The following is an 18101-nucleotide window of genomic DNA, read 5'->3' on the forward strand; positions in this document are numbered from 1 at the left end:
AATGAAAGAAACTCACCGTAAGGGTTCTTGGCCAGGATGGCGTCAGTGGTCTCGAGTGGGTCAGATTCACCCTCCTTGTTGACGGCACGCACGCGGAACTTGTACTTCTTGCCCGGCGTCAGGCCCTTGACCGTGAACTCCATCTGGTCGGGCCCGGTTTCGCCGGCGGGCACCCAGTTGCCAGTGTCCTGCAAAGCAAAAGGAGGGAGGGGTAAGTTGTTGCCGTATTAACGCACTCCCTTACATATTCTTGCCATACATGCCTTTCCAGAGAGTTCCCATTTTTTTTCCTCTTGCACGTATATATTCTCCCGAGGATTGCTTTTCTCTTTCCAGCTATTTGAAACTTCCTTTCTTTACGCTTAACTTGCTAACATCAAATAAGGTTAGAATGAAATAAGAGTTAGCCACTCGAGCGATTTAATCATTCATTTGATCATTCGATTTAATTTCTGCAAAATAAACTTTATTACGCACTTACTCCATAGTTTTGAAAGGAAAACACTTTGGTACATTGGTATTATGATAGTTAAGTGTTGCATCTTGTGTTGTTTTTCCAACCCTTATCCGACTAGTACAATGTGGTAATAGAAAAAAGCTTAGTTTTTATGCTTAGACATAGTTGTAGAGTGAGGCGACAATAGATGAGCATTCAAAATATAGAGCAGTGCGATCTCACTCAGCCTCTTTCTATACCATGTATAGAAAGAGTAGTAAATTAAGAGATGAACAAAAGTGCTATCAATGTAAATCTCTCATTCAAAACACTAAATAATATTGGCGCAGTCATTAGGAAAGAACAGTCAGAGAAGTTTCTTACCATGTCCATCTTCTCCAGCGTGTAGCCGGTGATGTCTGATCCCTTCCAGTCCTCGGGTCTCTTCCACTTGACAGTGGCCCTCTCGGCGCGGATCTCGTCCACCACCAGCGGGCCTTGTGGCCTGGATGGCTTGTCTGCAAACAGGAACAACATTATGAATTATTGTCATGTACATTGTTATTAGGCAGGATTTGTTCTACTGTTGGAAGTCGCATTTGGAAGGCAGGATTGGGACCATTTATTGGATAACAAACACCTCTGCCATAGGTCACCCCAAGTGATTTGGCAGGGGTACCCGGGTACATCGCTTGAGGTGTTTTCAGGATGCCCTGCCCACCAGCTGAGTGATGTGCCAGATCGGGAGAGGCACCCTTTGACCTCTCCAACTGGTCTTTCAACCCAGCGGGAGGGATATATTCATATGTCCACAATGATCCTAGATTCCTACCCAACCCTCATACCTTTTACCTTCCCAGAACTTACTCTCCTTCCTTTAGGCATAGGCCCTAAGCAAAATTATTTTCATCATGGCCTCCAGTGTGTAGTTAATGTAAAAAATAAAATAAGGTGGAGTAACTCACCGAGAACGATGACATCTGCGACTCCCTCGCAGACTCCCGAGGAGTTCTTCAGCACCAGCTTGTACTTGCCGCTATCAGGCCTCAAAGTCTTCCTCACTGTGATGACTGTATTGCGCTCGTATTTGTCGATGGTGATTCTACAGAAGAGATGGTGGGTGTTTTAGAGATCAGACAATGTTAGAATCAAGACAATTCAATTTACTATTTAATTTCAAAGCGCTTAAAGACACCAACAATGCTCGCCAAGCAGTGTCATTGGTGCTAAATATATCGATATCTGAATTGATTTTGTCCAACACCAAGGACCATTGGCAGATTGCAAGACAAAACATTCTATGCTGTCAGTGACGGAGATAACCATCGGAGACATAGAAATGAATGCTCTCCACTATAGCAGAGTTTTCAAACCATCAACGAATCAGTCTGAAGGAATGTATAACAAAATCCCTACTAACCTTAGATGGTTCATCCGAGCATACCCAAAAGAATTAATGAAAACAATTGTTTAAAATATGACGACTGTACACAATTTACCCGTGAAGCCATGCACATTTTTAAAGACATTGAAATTAGACAAAATCATCGATAACTCAGCAAATATTTCGGTATAATTATATAAGGAGATTCAATGAAGTAATCATAATTATTCAACTTATCATTATTTTTCAGTAATTTACCTGTCACCATCATCGACTAAGACTGTCTCTCCTCTGTACCAGGCGACCTCGGGCTCGGGCTCTCCACCGTACTTGATGTCGAAGACGATGACCTGTCCCTTCTTGACGACCAAGTTCTGCAGACCATCGCCGATGATGAAAGGCTTGACTGAAAATGGAAAGATGAAATGAGTTTTTTTTTTGTCAAAGTTGAAAAAGTTACATGAAGAGGTGAGACAGATATGAGGCAGGTTTTTCAGAGTGTCTCCTATCAAAATGCTGGTAGTTCGAACACGAAATGCAAAATATATTAAAGGAAAGAAAAAAAATATATATATATATTGTGCAGACAGGGGCACCCTTGTGAGGTATTACACCAAATGAAAATGAAGCAGGATAAGCAACGGGAATTTCTTTCTGTAGCTGGCCCTACAGAACTGCCCCTTAAGTTCTTTATCAGTGCTTATTCCAGTAATTTCTTCTTGTCACATGTTTTCCGATTCTTCAACGTTCCATTTTGATAGTCAAAATGTCCACAAACTTAGTTTTGAAGTCTGTGTAAAGTACATTTAAATGTTGAACGTCATTATTACCCTGAAGGTTTTTCAAAAACAAGTGAGGAATTAGGAAAATTCGCAGCTTCCAATGTGCAATGTTTTGCTTGAATATATTAATTCTGACGAGAAAAGGAATGTAGACTCTATTTATATACCTCAATAAACAACTTAACGAAATATCAAATAAGTAATTTCTCAGTCTATTATATTTGTATTAGGTCTATTGTGTCATTTACGGAACTCCTAAATGTTGACTTGAGGTAAATGGGGGTCCGCTGGTATGTACCCCCATTTGAATCTCGTGGACCTCCAAAGTTTTTTCTAGCTGAATTATACCCGCAGCAAGCCGATATCGACCCCTGGGGGTCCATACAGACCACTTTGGGAACCTCTGCTCTATATGATGCACAAATTGGGGATTTGGGTAACCTAGACACAATATATATTTACATCAATATAATAACGCATTGTAGACGAATTTCAACTCCACCAGTTTCTCAGAAAAACATCTGTGCTGATCTGAGCCGAATGATTCCAGTCACCGTTGATTGTCTGAATAACCTCAGTTTCAATTTAAAACCTCAACTCTCCTCCATCTTGCAAGTTTTCATGCTGGTTCAATTTGTTTTTTTATAATTATATCTGAAAATGTTAGGTTACGTGTTTAACTCACCGAATCTGCACTTGGCCACAATGGGTTTGGTGGCATCGCTGGGTTCACCAGGTCCGGCCTTGTTGATGGCGCGTACCCTGAACTCGTAAGTGTTGCCCTCCTTCAGTCCGTCCTGTGTGGTAGCCGTGCACTCGGGTCCCACCTGAATGCCGGTCAGCCACTCCTTGCCGAACTTTTCCTGAGGGGACACGAGGACATATTGGGTTAAAAGAGAATGAATGGCAGTAAAGACTAAATGGATCATCGCGGTCTAGTCATTCCCACATTAGTACTCAATTCCGTTATTCAGATGTTAATGGTTTTTAGCAATCCTGAAAGCATTGTTTAAAATAGTTAATTGAAAACAGGTTTGCTGCCTCCGTCGTCGAGGGGTAAGGCTCTCAACTAGCAATCCGAAGGTCGCGGGTTCAAATCCCAGAGTGTGCAAGTAAATTTTATTTGATGAATTTGTGTTCATTTTATAATATAATATGACAAATATCATAATATTAATTAAATACTGAAAATATAAGTAGTGTATACTGGCACCAAGGGAATACTCATATAATAAAATATGAGAAACTATCTAATCTTTGAGGATGCTGCATGGAGGGCTTTTCTAAGAAGAAGAAGAAGTGAATCTGGGTCCTTAAGACATATGAATCCTATAATTTCTATACCCGCTATATCCGATTTTTTGACAAAATGATCTGAGTATGACATCTTGTTCACATTTTTGCAAGCAACAAGAGGAGCCTAAAATTGAGTTTCAAAACCTTCCTTATCACGACCAAAAACCATGTTAAAACTGCGAGTGAGAAACCAAATCCGCTATATCATACAGAAAGTTACTATCAAAACCCGCTATATCGGATTCAACCAATCAGAAGCAGTTATTTTGCCAAAATACAATATGGCCGCCGCTCTGACGCCACGCTCGTGTGTCAAAATGATCTACGCGTGTGTTTCTAAACACGCCATGTCGGCTCAGTTGACTTTCAAAATCACGAAGTGTGTATCAAAATCCGCTATATCCATTTTATTTATCGAAATTACTTAATTATTGCTAGACATATATAGAAAAATAAATGCTTTTCGAAATTTTATTACTCCAATTCATTATATAAAAAAAATTTAATGCAATTACTTATGTACGCTAGAGATGTGACAGTTTTTTGCGGTTTTTTCCAAATCAATGAAAGTTGATATAGCGGGTATAGAAATTACACGACTCATATGTAGTATAGAAATGTAAATGCATCTTTAGTTTTAATTTTTTAAATTTGTGTTGTCTTTTATGGAAGAGGTTTGCTGTTGACGTTAAGTTGCAAATGGCAAGCCAATATGAAAGTTAAATCTTACCTTGTATTCCACGACGTAACCGGTGATGGGTGCACCGCCGTCACTGTCGGGCTTGGTCCACTTGATGTCGGCGTGGTCCTTGTCCCAATCCGTGAGTTCCACGTTCTTGGGCTTCGATGGTTCATCTGCAAGCAAAGTGTTTAGGTTATTTAATTTATGTTTGCATCACGGACAATCAAAATAAAACTGCAGTTAAAAGATGGACTGTTTGAGAGAAATTATCTATACATATTGCCATGCTGATAAAATAGTCTGAATTTTATGACTGTCGATACAAAAATAATTAGATTTATACTTCTTAAACTGTCTGAAAATGCAATTAATGGTTACGATAAAGAAGATTTGGCTCCTGATTTAGCAAAAAGTACAAAGGACAGTTTTTAAGCGATTAAACTATAACAGAAAATAATAAAATACTTGGCGTCACATATATACATTTACCATAGTATTAAATTAATAGTATTCCTCAAAATATTCATATCGAAACGTATTAAACTGCTTACTGCAGTTCAGGAATCCACCAAGATTTCACCGTTTAATCCATATTTTTAGGTTCTATAAATTTGGCTCATTATGGCATCGCTCAAAACGTTTTACAAACTTGGCATAATATGCCGAAAATCGCTCAAGTTAAGTACACTGTATTATTTAATTATTGAAGATAATATTTGAAGAAAATTTGAAACGGAAAAATCAGAAAAGGATACGGTCACATCTAGGACGTGAACACTGTATTATTATATGTGTTTCGTCATTGAATCAACACCCACATAAGATGACCCCATGAAACACGAAATTTCATGATTGCCTGAATTGCGATCTCTTTATACCTGTAGTAAGGGTGACTTCGTCAAATGTTCTCCATGTATTCAATTTTTTTTAAATACTACCAATGCTTGCATATTTTTGCTAGTTTTTACATACTAGCTGACGTGACTTTCAATAAATATAAAATTCATGGATTATATATATAAACCTTCCGGAAGAAATTCTCTTACTGTTGCATGGTTTGGAAGAACAAAGCGCACAAACAGACAGACGCGGATAGTGACATTGTTTTATACTATTAAGAGATATCAATGTACTGTCACGATTTCGAATTTACTAAAAGTTTTGCAGAAAACGGCCTGTAATCCCTTTTTTATTTCATTATGATCTGGGATGTTCCCGAGCGTTCCATACTATTCCCGAACATTCCAGAATGTTCTGGGCCCTTATATCTTCAAAAGCACGCCCATCTTCATGGATGGGGGATAGAGGGCTACCACACCATATAACTCCTTTGATAGTACCGAGACACGTTTCTTTAGCAGCACGCACATTGTACGCTTAATTTTATAATATATATTGATTGATTTTGGATCCAATCTATGGATGGTATTATATTACTCTATATCTTCATACCTTCTGAAAATCAGTAAGTTTCGCTGATAATATATTATCAATTAAAATTATACGCCGATACGAGCTTTTACAAACATGTAATATACATAATAATTTTGTGGAATAGTAATCGTGAAGTAAAATTTGCTATTTAAATTCTATGGAACAGAAGAATGTTATTATGCTAACATTAGTTTTATTATGGAAGTATGTTATTATAGCCTTCTTGTAACTCTATTCCGAACAGGTGAATACATATACTTTTTCTGCAAAAGTATTGGCAATCCGGGTACAAACAAGTATCGAAATGACTCAGTCCTAACATTGTCGCTGCAAATAAAAATAATTTTGGTTCGAGTAGTACCTGTTGATATGTGAAAGGTGATTAGGCTGAGTAAATCAGGGCTGTCTATAATACCATTAACAATTTAAAAAATAAAATTACATTATGATGAGTTATGCATGGTTTTTCGTGTAACATACCCCAAGGATCCTTAGCCAGCACAGGCTTTCCGAAGAGTCCCGGCTCACTGGATCCCAGCTTGTTGGTGGCGCGGATCCTGAACTTGTAGGTCTTCTTGGCGATCAGATCGGTGACCTTGTAGAGTGTGAGCTGCCCGAAGGCAACCTCGCCCACATTGTCCCAACCGGCCTTCAGCGACATGTCCTGGCGCTCGATGATGTAGTTGAGGATCGGAGAACCACCATCGTCAAGAGACGGCTTCCAGGTAACGGTGCAAGAGTTCTGCATCACGTCAATGACGTCGATGTTCAGCGGAGGTGTCGGGACGTCTGTTGGAAAAGGCATCAGAGTATTAGATTATTAAATCCTATTCCATATCATTTTAGATTGTGCAATGCGTACAAGAGAAACTTTGATAATTGATTTTCAAGTGGTCCTACATATGAAAGTGTAACTAACTAACTAACTTCTGACAGATTAGAAAAATTGTTAATTAAGTTATTGAAAAGTAGTTTTTTCATTCATCTCTTAACTAACTAACTAACTAATCATCACGCCGTTTCTCCACAGGGGTAGGCAGAGAGGACGGACCGCCAAACAACTCGGTCTTGGCACACACTCCTTGCCTCATTCACATTCATACATACTATTATTCTGACTCTTGACATGGCCCGACTCAAGTATCTGATTCACTTGGTCGTGCCATGTCTTCCTCGGGCTTCCCGTCAGTTCCTATTTTTAAAATGACACTTAAATTCAAAGCAAATGTGAACAGATTCACTGAAACAGATTTCTCACAGGACCAACGCACAGACAAATGAAATTAGTATGGATGTTATCCATTCATTGTGCATATATACTACATCCATATTATTTGGCTTAATTCTGTATACTTTTAATTTTCTTGTATCAATAGAAATTTTAAAAAAAGCAATATTTCTGTTTGAATCAATTAAACGATAACATGATGTTTGAAAGAGAGAGGAGTTACAGTCACGCGAAGACTGATAATTGAAAATGGCAATGTGTAATTGATTTTGCAGGGATTTTTTAACGGTTTAAAGACAAGCTACCATTTGCATGACTACCTTTGTTTGTGATAAGTGTAAATAGTATTTAACTTACTCTGCATTGTCAGCGTGACATCCTTGATGTCTTCGCCCTGTCCGTTGCTCAACTTGATCTGGTACTGGCCGCTCTGGTCGCGACTCGGCTTCTTCACCTTGAAGATGATCTTATCCGTGTCCACCACAACTTCCACCTCCTTGATGGGCAGCGGCTTGCCGTCCTTCATGAGTTTGGCTTCCACGGGCGTCTGTCGGGTGCCGGTAACTGGGGAGATGGCGTTAAAATATGAATATATAAATATGTGACGAAGAAACTGGAATAGAATGGTTGTTTGGAGAATCTAATCTAAGTCAAGTATGTTCGCATCGGGAGTGATTCTATTAGAAAATTATCATCATTATTATTTGTGAAAGCGGAGACGGTACACGGATAGTTCCCGTGAGCACTCAGGCCATGCGGCCATTGTGCTATATCCCAATTAACCGCATTCATTTAAGTTAGTTTCCAGGTTCTGTAAGGCTCCTATTTTCCTGGATCCCCTGAAGGATAATGTTGCGGTGAGGATTTTCCCATCGGAAGTCCCTCTTTGTTTGGGTTACCTGAACGCCAAGAGGGAAGAGTTCACAAGGTGATCTCAGTTCTCCTATTAGGAAATAATTGAACTCTCTTCATATATAGAATCACTGGTCTTACTGCCAGAAAGATACAGCAATCTATATTGAATGTCGATAGGAATAGAGAAATGCCACGCGTTTCAGTGGCTCAGTGCTGATAGAGAAACAAGCGTGTAGCTTTTAAGTCCAACAGATGACGCTGTTTTAAAAAAAAAAGAAGTAAAAGATGAAAGAAGAATTTCCATCTCCGATTAAATTTTCTGTAGAAACCTATTTTCAACCTGATTGCAAAATTGTGTTTCCTCAGTACGTACCCTTGTAAGGCACCTCCATGATGAAAGGCCTGTCGCTAGGTCCAGCGAACTCATCTGGGCAGTCCAGCTCTGGTTTGGACTCTCCTTGCTTCACTGTCAGCTTGCAAGAGCTGCTCAGCTTGCCGGACTCGCACAGGATCTCTCCCTCATCATCCATCTCCAGTTTGTTGAAGATGAGCTGGTGCTTGCCTCCACCGAGGTTCTTGATCTCAACCCTGTTTGGTCAAAACAACATAACAGTGTGATTAGCTTATGTGACAGAAGCATTATTATTTTTGTTGATATGTAGACGGTGTTTTCGCACACTGAAATTGTGCGAAATTGTTATCCCTTTTTAAATTACACGATTTACTGGATCAACTACCATCTTCCAATGCTTAACGAGTGTTTATTATACCTTTCTGATGGAACAATGGGTTCTCCATTGAAGGACCAAACGGCCTCGGCTGTCTGATCTTGGAGTTCCACATCGAGGACGACCTTCTCCCTCTCGATGGCCTCGGTGTCCTTCAACTTCTTGTTGAAGCGGTTGGAGTCTGAAATCGAGCAATTACAGGAAATTAGTAAAAAAAAAAACAAGTAAAATCATCTCAAGATATAAAAGTGAGTATTATTTTAACATTTAAACAGGTCAACAGGTCAACACATCAATGGGTCAATAGGTGAAAAGGTTAACAGGCCAAAAGGTAAAAAGGTCAATAGGTCAACATGTTAACAGACCAATAGGTCAATGGGTCGATGTGTGAACTGTCAACAGGTCAATAGGAAAAATTCAAAGGTCGATAGGTTTTCAGGTCAACAAGTTAAAAGGTCAACTGGTCAACAAATCGAAACTCACAGTTGAGGACGAGCTCGCACTCGGTCTTGTCGGCGTTGGTCTCGCACTTGAACTGGCCGGCGTCTGTGACCTTGGAGTCCTTGATGATGAGCTTTCGCTTACGGCCTTCCTTCACGATGGTGATGCGTTTGTCGGGCTTTATCACCTCGCCGTTCTTGAACCTGCATGACAAACAATGGAGATTAGCAACAAACATAAACAACAATTATAATGTTTGTGTAGACATTTTTCTTATTATTCTGTTGACCTATCTTGAACTGATGGGCAGCATTTTGTAAAATCTCGAGTTGGAAGATTGAATCTACAAATTTAAGAAGTTTTGAGATACTGGTAAAAGTTGTAATAGACAAGAAAGAGGAAGGATGCGAAGAAGAATGAAGGAATGAAAAGCCAGATCTGTTCAAAAGATCTGATTCAGTTTTGATTGCAAGACCAAATTGGCCATGGAAGGTCAGATCATATTGACGAAATCTTCCACACTGTTAATTGTGTTTGTAGCCTTCTTTCTAATATGAATTATGTAAATGCAACAATCACTTTTTACAGACTGCTTGCAAAAAAGATTAAAAAATCAAATTGAACCATTTATTGGATAGTCAACACCTCTGCCATAGATCACCCTAAATGGTCCTTTACGTTTGGTGAGATTTGACGCCCTGGTTCAAGGAGTAAGCTTTAGCCGGGTCGGGTCTTGGAGGCAGATGCGCCTGCCCACCAGCTGCGTAGCAGGCCTGATTAAGAAAGGCCGGTTGAGGAAGACTTGGACCTCTTGGATCTCTCCTGTTGAACTCTCTCAACCCGTCGCCTCGCAACGCAGCGGATTCATACTTTCGTCACTTCTGCACTCACTGACCTCCAGATACATACCCACTCTCCCATTTTCCTTCCCAGAACTTCCTCTACCTTCTTTTCTTAAAATGGTAACCTATTTTCCTCGGGGCCTCCAGCACGGCGCTAACATAAAAAAAACTTTAATAAACGATTGTTCCATTGTTTGTAGCCTCTCGTCCGTGTTGGATAGTTTTCTTTTGTAATCTTAATAGCTAATGAGATTGAGCGATGTCCTTACCATTGAACGTCTCCTTCAGCATCGTCCAGCTCGCACGCAAGTGTGATGGTTTCCTTCTCGATGTGCTGCAAAGACTTGAGCACCTTGGTGAACTTGTACGGGTACTCTGGAAATAGACAACATTAATCAGTTTTATGTATTATGTGAAGCATTGCGTGGATCACTAGCCAACAATAAAAAGGAACTCACCGACAATGATAACTTTAGTGTCAGTTCTCTCAGTCTGCTTATCGATCCTGCAAGAGTATGCTCCGGCATCTTCCATCTTGGGAGACTTGATGATCAGCTTGCAGATGCCCGACAGATCCTTGGAGATGATGAACTGGTCTCCGTCATCCAGCTTTACGTCGCCCTTGTACCATGATACGGGGGCGATGCTGTTGCTGATGGTACATTCCAGGATGGTCTCGTGCTTGGTGTACCCATCTGTCTTCTTCAACAGGGGCTTGATGAAGGTGTAGGTCGGGTCGGCCTCTGGAATTGGGAATATGCAGTAGTTGGAGATTAGGTTCACTTAATCATTTTGGTTGGTTTCAGTTTTTCACAAGATAAATACACACTTGTCTTTCAACACATTCGCTAAAAAATAAATTTCCAGTATCTATCATAAATTGAATGAGAACTGAACTTGTCGTAAGTACCTACTTCATTTCATCGAAAAAAAATTGCTTAACTCCCTACAGGAAACTCCTGAGGAAAATATTTTTCCTTATGGCCTAAGTCAACTTTGGGCATGCAGTGTGGAGGAACGATGATGCGTGATGCATGCAGAGGCCGGCAAATCGTTCCACAGTCGAGCTGATGAACTCAAGAACGAGACGTTAAAACGACCCATTCTCATGTGACAAATATCAACTGTGTAAAAATGTTGTGCGCGCGTTTGGTGTGTTTCCGAAGGGATCAATGTTTCGGAAGGGATCAATTTTTCCGAAGGGATCTATTGGTGCCGAAGGGATCAATGACGCTAGTTGCTCAGAGCATCAAGTGGAATGACAAGAAATTGATACCAAAACTGATCTTTATCTTCAAGATGTTTTCAATGTAAATTTTTTTTATCTTCCTACTCAAAAAATTTGCAAACTAGCTTGTAAATTCTCTGAAGCCTTGGTCCCTATTTTATTCAATAGAGAGATTGTTTATCGTTTTCAATAGACGGATCAATTTCTAGTTAGATTATTTGTGTACCTATGTATGTATTATTGACCTCATTACAGAGGTGCTCTTGAGGGCTAACTACTGCAGTACAGGCCTCAGCGCGCAACAGATTTTGAAGTGTAACGTCATCAAGCCAGTGCCATCGAGCAACGACAGTTTGCAAATGATGACAATTGTTGTTGATACTCGTTGTTGCTGCTGATTTGTGTTGTTTTACCGCAAGCATATTAAATAAACAGAGTGATTAGACTATTTTAAATTGTGAAGCTTACATAGTGACAGCGCTGACTTTGTAATCAGGCCTATACTCTAGTCGGCCTTGGCTGATCTAACAATAAGGAAAAAAGAAAAAACTGGCTGAAATTTTTTCTTTAAATTCAAAAGGGTTTCGAAGGTAAATAGGTAAAAAAAAGCTTAGGATAATACCTTCAACGTTGAGGAAGGCAGTGCAGGTGACACCGCCAATCTCAATGGTGTATTTGCCAGTATCCTCGACCTTGGGGCCCATGATGATGAGCAGGTATGAGTCCTGCTCATTCTTGAACTTGTACTTGGACCCTGCAAACAGCTCCTGGAAAGTCCACAAAAAGATATTAATAATAAATAAAAAAATGTATTCAATTTTTATATCTAAAGAAAATCATAAAAACAATGTTGACTGACAAATAATACCCTAAACTCAATTTAAAAAAAGTATTAAAAAAATAATTGCATTTTTCCCAATTGTGCAAATTTAGAGTTGGACCAGTTTTTCCCTAGTGGCCATGTTTAAAATTTGAGGTCAGACCACTTTTTCGCTTGTGGCCGTGTTTAAAATTTGAAGTTAGACCACTTTTTCGCTTGTGGCCAGGTTTGAAATTTGAGGTCAGACCACTTTTGCTCTAGTGGCCGTGTTTAAAATTTTAGTTTAGACCACTTTAGCCTTAGCAGCCATGTTTAAAATTTGAGGTTAGATCACTTGCGATAATGGCCGTGTTTAAAATATGGTCTTTGATAACTTTTGCCATATTGGCATAATATTAAGATTAATGTTAGAAGTATAAAAGCAGTACATAAAAGCAGTTTATAAAAACTGTTAACCCTAACTACATTAACAGTCCAAAGAAAATATGACTACCTTGAAGTGCACTGCAATTTGCAGCGTGCAGAGTTGGGATTTAGAAGTCTGGAATGCATTTCATTAATGCATACATACATGATAATTTCAAAGTAAAAATTTGACATTGTAAAAGCTTGTTATCTATTTCAAATACAATTTTCAATATTATAATTGACTAGAAATTTATAAAATATTACATAAATATGGAAATACATACTATGAGAAATGGAAACTTACATCCTTCCTGCAGAACCACTTGGGCTTGCAGTTGGTCTTGCTGAAGTTGCAGTCGAACTTGACGGACTTGTCCTTGCCTTCCTTGGCAAACTGGTCAACCAGCGGCTTCAGGAAGGTCTCCGCCTTCTGCAACCATCACCAAGCCACACAAAGGTTAACCCACATACATTGATAATGCAACAAAACTCGTCATCGTGACGTACTGCGTTAGCGTTTGTTAGTCTGCAGCCAGCACTTAGAACATGGAATATTTGATTATATACTTTTTCTTTTAATTGTACGACAGACTAATCAATCATTTATAGTACAAGATTTCTTATATTAAACTTTTGGAAGAGATGTAAACAAACAAGAGTATTTAAATGTAATATCATTGATATTAGTGTAAGAGCTCACCCATAGATGGCACTAGATTAGTTTATTAGGTTACCCATAGATGGCGTTTTTCGCGTTTAAGGTGGGTACCTCAAGGTCGGTGTCCAGATTATTCCAACCGCTAGCTAATGATATCAGAGTCGATTTTCAATCTATCACTTTAATGTTCAGTGTTTTTTTGAACTGGAGGTTTTTTAAATTGGAGAATTTGTGAAAAAACCTGGTGATGCAATAATATATATTTATTTTTGTTCCTTATACTTGATCTTCATGGTTGTTACTATTTAAATTAAAATTACTGTATAATAATGACTAGCCATTTAATAAATAAAAATTCGAAATTTTAAAATTGGAAATTCATATGTCATACGGCATATATTCTGGTCTAGTAATGTGTAAAAATCACCTCAGAAATTCTAAAAAAAAGTACTATAGGATTCATATGTCTTATACTGATTTATAAATGTGGAAACTCTAACTATACAATTGTAAATGTTCTCCAAAATGCCCTGGAAATAATCTCAGACTTGTGATATCCCGAAAGAAACCATTCATCTGTTCTGAATGCAATTACTAATGTTATCCAAATTGACCCTGGTAATAAATTACATCTTTGCGATTCTTTCGTGGATAAAGAAACCATCCTATCACTTCGAATGCAATCAACAATGTTCTCAAAATTTGTTTTGACAGCATCGCCATTTCATTGTAAGAATATTATGTACTAAATACACAATTTGGCTGTCCTGAAACGGGATTCCTACCCAGTTGGACAGAGAAAGGTTCATTTTGTTTTGTATTGTTTGTAATTTATATATCCTCCTCTTATGATGCTATGCTGTGCTAGAATATCTGTTCTGCCGGTGGTAGATATCTTAAACAAGCCATAGTGACAACTTCTAACTGCTGAAGTTTGTTTGATTTCAATACAAATAAGGAAGCACTAAGCTTTTAAAAAAAAATTGTAGAATTCCGCTTAACAAATTATTGTAATAACACTTCGTTTCAATTTGGTTACAACAAGAAACAATTATTTACTTCGGGGAGATGGTAAAACATGCACAAAATAGGTTGTTGGGATCTTACTTTGGGTTAAATAATCTATGCGTATTTCCTAACCTTCAAATTGACCCGAAGAAAAACTTAAGAAATACATTGGCGAAACTGTCAAAACATTTTTTAACCATTTTGAACTTTGATTGGAAAAAAAGTAACTTTATTGCATCTTTTACCGTATCCCCCGATGTAAATAGTTGTGTCTTGTAATAATTAACTTAAAATGAAGTGTTATTTTAATAATGCGTAAAGTAAGCAAAATTGTTAATTTTTACCCTGGTTTTGATGGTATATAAATCGGTCTGGGAACTTTGTAAATGGGGATAAATAGAAACTGTACTTCACGACACACGTCACACAATATATAACCCATAAATAAACCAATCACATATAACCCCCTTTTTACAGAGTAGTTTATGTATTGGCATATCTGTACAGAACCGATGGAAGTGACTCCCCTTGAGGGTACTACATTCAGTTAACTAATTTACTAGCAGAATAACTTCAGCATTGCACTATGACCTCCAACACACGAAGAAAATTTGACTTACTACGTGTTGTTTAATGCTATCCTTGCTTTTCACCTTTGACTGTAATCCACCCATTGTGTTTTATAAAATTAAGATATTTGTTAAAAATGCGAAAAAATAAATATCTTATTCTGACAGCTAATTTTCAATAAATAATATTTGAACTTTTAAAAAACAATTCCATTTTCTTCATTAGAATAATCAAATATTCCATCCAAGTACTGGCAAAAGATTTTTTATTTGTTTATTGTTAGTTGTGTAGGTACCTCTCTCAAAATAATATGCATACAGTAATAATAATTATAAATTATCATCATTACAATAATTACAGATCGACAAACTAGATAGGCACACAAAGACAGATTTAAAAAACATTTAGTTTATTCTTTTACCTTTTTTGGTCGACTAAGATTGAGATTTATAAAACAAATTATTAAATAATTTTGAAAATAGTGTATAGTGTCCCATTTCACAAAATTATTTGTACAGGCAGGGGCGTCACTACTGTCAATAATGTGGTTACAAAATTCAATAGCACATAAATATATAATAAATATGTTTTAATTAAAATCCAACTAGAAGTTTTATGACCAGTTTTCAGACTAACCGTCCGATTTGACTCGTCCCAAATCAACGACTAGCGCAATTTTGATGTATTTACATTATAAGGGTCTCTCCGTTAATCGTCGATTAAAATTATCCAAAGGCTGACAGGCCGAAAGACAATAATCTCAAATTATTCAAAACTTTCAAAATGGCGCTGATCGTCGATTTGTGACAATGTCAACTGTAACGGTCTGTCACACAAAATGTCTGATAAATAAGCCTAGTTTTTGATTGAGTTAAAATAAGGCAGTCGTCCCAAGGGTAGGTAAGGAACACAGACATAGGAGGAATCAACAAAAAGCGAGTGCTGTAAAGATATAGGAATAGTTGCGCCGTGCAACATTTCCCTCGTCCTTACAGGGCGACTTGTGCAAAGTAATATGCATAAATCAACTATCAAATAATATGTTGCATGATCTTTGCGCACGGCAGATAAGCCAGCTTGTAGCTCAGAAAAATATCGGTATTGCAGATTTCTGTTTTTGCATTCACCGACTTTACACTGAATGTCATTATATTATTATCATCGTCAGGGGTAGGTACTATTGTAACAGGTAATTTAAAATATTAATAAAAATAGTAATTTGACAAGAGACTGAGAAGACGGCCGAATGACGCGTAAACATAACAAATAACTATGAATCAAGTCACCAAGTTACGACGAGTTTGTGGAATTTAAAAAATGATATTTTAAAATCATTTATAACTAAAAGAAATCTGTTTGGTAAAAATGATAATTAGAAGTTCGTGTTCATGTTTTTTTTAGATTTATTCCACCACAGCAGGCCCTGAAATAAATTATTTTCTTTCAGGGACTAAGGACGGGTTGTTTCGGAGAATCTGAACAATTCATCAAATTTCAACGTTCATTTTCAAGTTCTGTGAAAGACTTTTTCAAGTTCTGTTTTTATTTCAGTTTTGTCAAGCAACTAGCCTACAATGATATAAAAACAGAACTTGAATAAGTCTTTCACAGAACCCGAAAATGAACGTTGAAATTTGATGAATTGTTCAAATTTTCCGAAACAACCCGTCCTAAGTCATCCTTTGGAGTTGTGTGGATGGTCTTCTGCGAAGGTAAAAGATATGTGGAAATCTAGAGATCAAGTAATGTCCAGGAGTGATTGAAAACTGGCACCGCTAGCCGAATACGGGAAGCAGTGTTTGCAGGGCCCAATACAAACATATGGATCGGTAGACTCCCGATATACTGCACTCAGTTTTTGTCGAATGTTTACCGACCCGTGGACGACTGCCTAATCAAGTTGCATTTTCAAACATTTTGAGAGAGTTACCAAACGTTGCACAAATGATTAGTAAATAGTAATATTCGTTCACTTTTACATAAGTATTAAATAGTTTCAATTTGAAACTTATCGTGGTTACCTAGACATGCTACAGTGTATTATTTTCTATTATCTAATATTAAAAGTATTATAAGATCTATGGCAAAACCACGACATTTAAAATGATCCTTGATTGCAGCCATTCCTGATGAAATAAAACACCAAAAGATTAAGAGAATTCTGGAAAAGAAACATAGTCAGAAGTGCTTTTGAAAAAATAAATAAACACATTTTAAACACTGATATTGAATTTCTATACAGAGTTTTATTTTGAGAGTATAGTTTGAACTGAATAATAGCATTATATCTGATAACAAATTATTATAAGCAATAATTAGTCACCTGAAATGTCCATACAAATTGAAAATATCTCCCGAGTGAAAATAAATTAGCATATGTCCGTACTAGATATTTGCAATATCATTTGATTAAAAATGGAGTTATTCAGTTTGGTCAAGTATTTTACAGTTGTGCCTCAAAATACATTTGTTTTTGGACGAGTTTTAATTTATTTTGGAAGGTATAACACCAATAACATGCAATCATCGTCTCAAACTTAGAATTTTTCAATATCAATGTTTATAAAATTAGTTGAAGAACTGCCATCCCGAAAAGCTGAGCTGGAGTAACTAGTCGACGAGTTGTCGATGCAGTATACAAGTAATATGTATATAGAAGGAGAAATGCATTAATGGTGAACATCACAGATGATTTTTATTTGTACATTCCGAATGATGGTGCAAACAAACAAGAATTTAAAATGAAACATTGAAATTGATAATTGAAACAATTAGAGATGTGGCATGTCCAACTATGTCAGCCATCAAAGCAGCGCCAAAGGAAGTCATGCGGTTGGTGTGGTTCATGGCTCATCTTCCTTGTTTCTATTATATACGAATATTTAAATCACTTTATTTATTTTACTAATATTATGAGCGCTGTAACAGAATTTACTAAAACACTTCAAAATCTATTAGTTAATACAATTATAATAATCTATTGGTATAAATGTATTAATTACAATATGGTTAAGAAATAAAAGTGATTGCATATTTACATTACTCAAATTTAATCAAATCTGCATTTAAAAATATTCATATATATATCTGGTATTGTTTGCAAAGGTGAATATGAATACAAATAATTGAATAATTATTTTAGAACAGTTCTTAGGTAGTTTTGAAGTACATTCCAGAAGAATAAACGATTTTGAGTTCAAGAAATGCTAAAAAGTTGATATAATGAAGCCACATTCAACATATATATGATATATAAGTGTAATCGAAAGGAGATTTAAGTAATTGAAAGTCAGAACGATTG

General features: G+C 37.2%; 1 protein-coding gene across 12 annotated transcripts in view; it reads right to left on the reverse strand.

Annotated features, from left to right (window-relative positions):
• bt (projectin protein bent) overlaps window positions 1-18101 on the reverse strand; it is a 278571-nt gene that overhangs the window by 105219 nt on the left and 155251 nt on the right. For all 12 annotated transcript variants that reach the window (XM_089649279.1, XM_089649282.1, XM_089649281.1 and 9 more), the window contains 15 exons: window positions 12869-12994; window positions 11959-12103; window positions 10567-10851; window positions 10378-10483; window positions 9309-9469; window positions 8868-9006; window positions 8471-8685; window positions 7600-7806; window positions 6495-6803; window positions 4629-4753; window positions 3288-3465; window positions 2079-2226; window positions 1402-1538; window positions 821-954; window positions 17-188 (listed from right to left, as the gene is read on the reverse strand). In XM_089649279.1, the coding sequence (XP_089505405.1) occupies window positions 17-188; window positions 821-954; window positions 1402-1538; window positions 2079-2226; window positions 3288-3465; window positions 4629-4753; window positions 6495-6803; window positions 7600-7806; window positions 8471-8685; window positions 8868-9006; window positions 9309-9469; window positions 10378-10483; window positions 10567-10851; window positions 11959-12103; window positions 12869-12994 (2587 nt within the window). The remainder of the gene's footprint in view (window positions 1-16; window positions 189-820; window positions 955-1401; window positions 1539-2078; window positions 2227-3287; window positions 3466-4628; window positions 4754-6494; window positions 6804-7599; window positions 7807-8470; window positions 8686-8867; window positions 9007-9308; window positions 9470-10377; window positions 10484-10566; window positions 10852-11958; window positions 12104-12868; window positions 12995-18101) is intronic.

Source organism: Hesperophylax consimilis, chromosome 29 (genome assembly GCF_061612785.1).
Source record: "Hesperophylax consimilis isolate HC1 chromosome 29, BYU_Hcon_1.0, whole genome shotgun sequence".
Classification (NCBI taxonomy): Eukaryota; Metazoa; Arthropoda; class Insecta; order Trichoptera; family Limnephilidae; genus Hesperophylax; species Hesperophylax consimilis.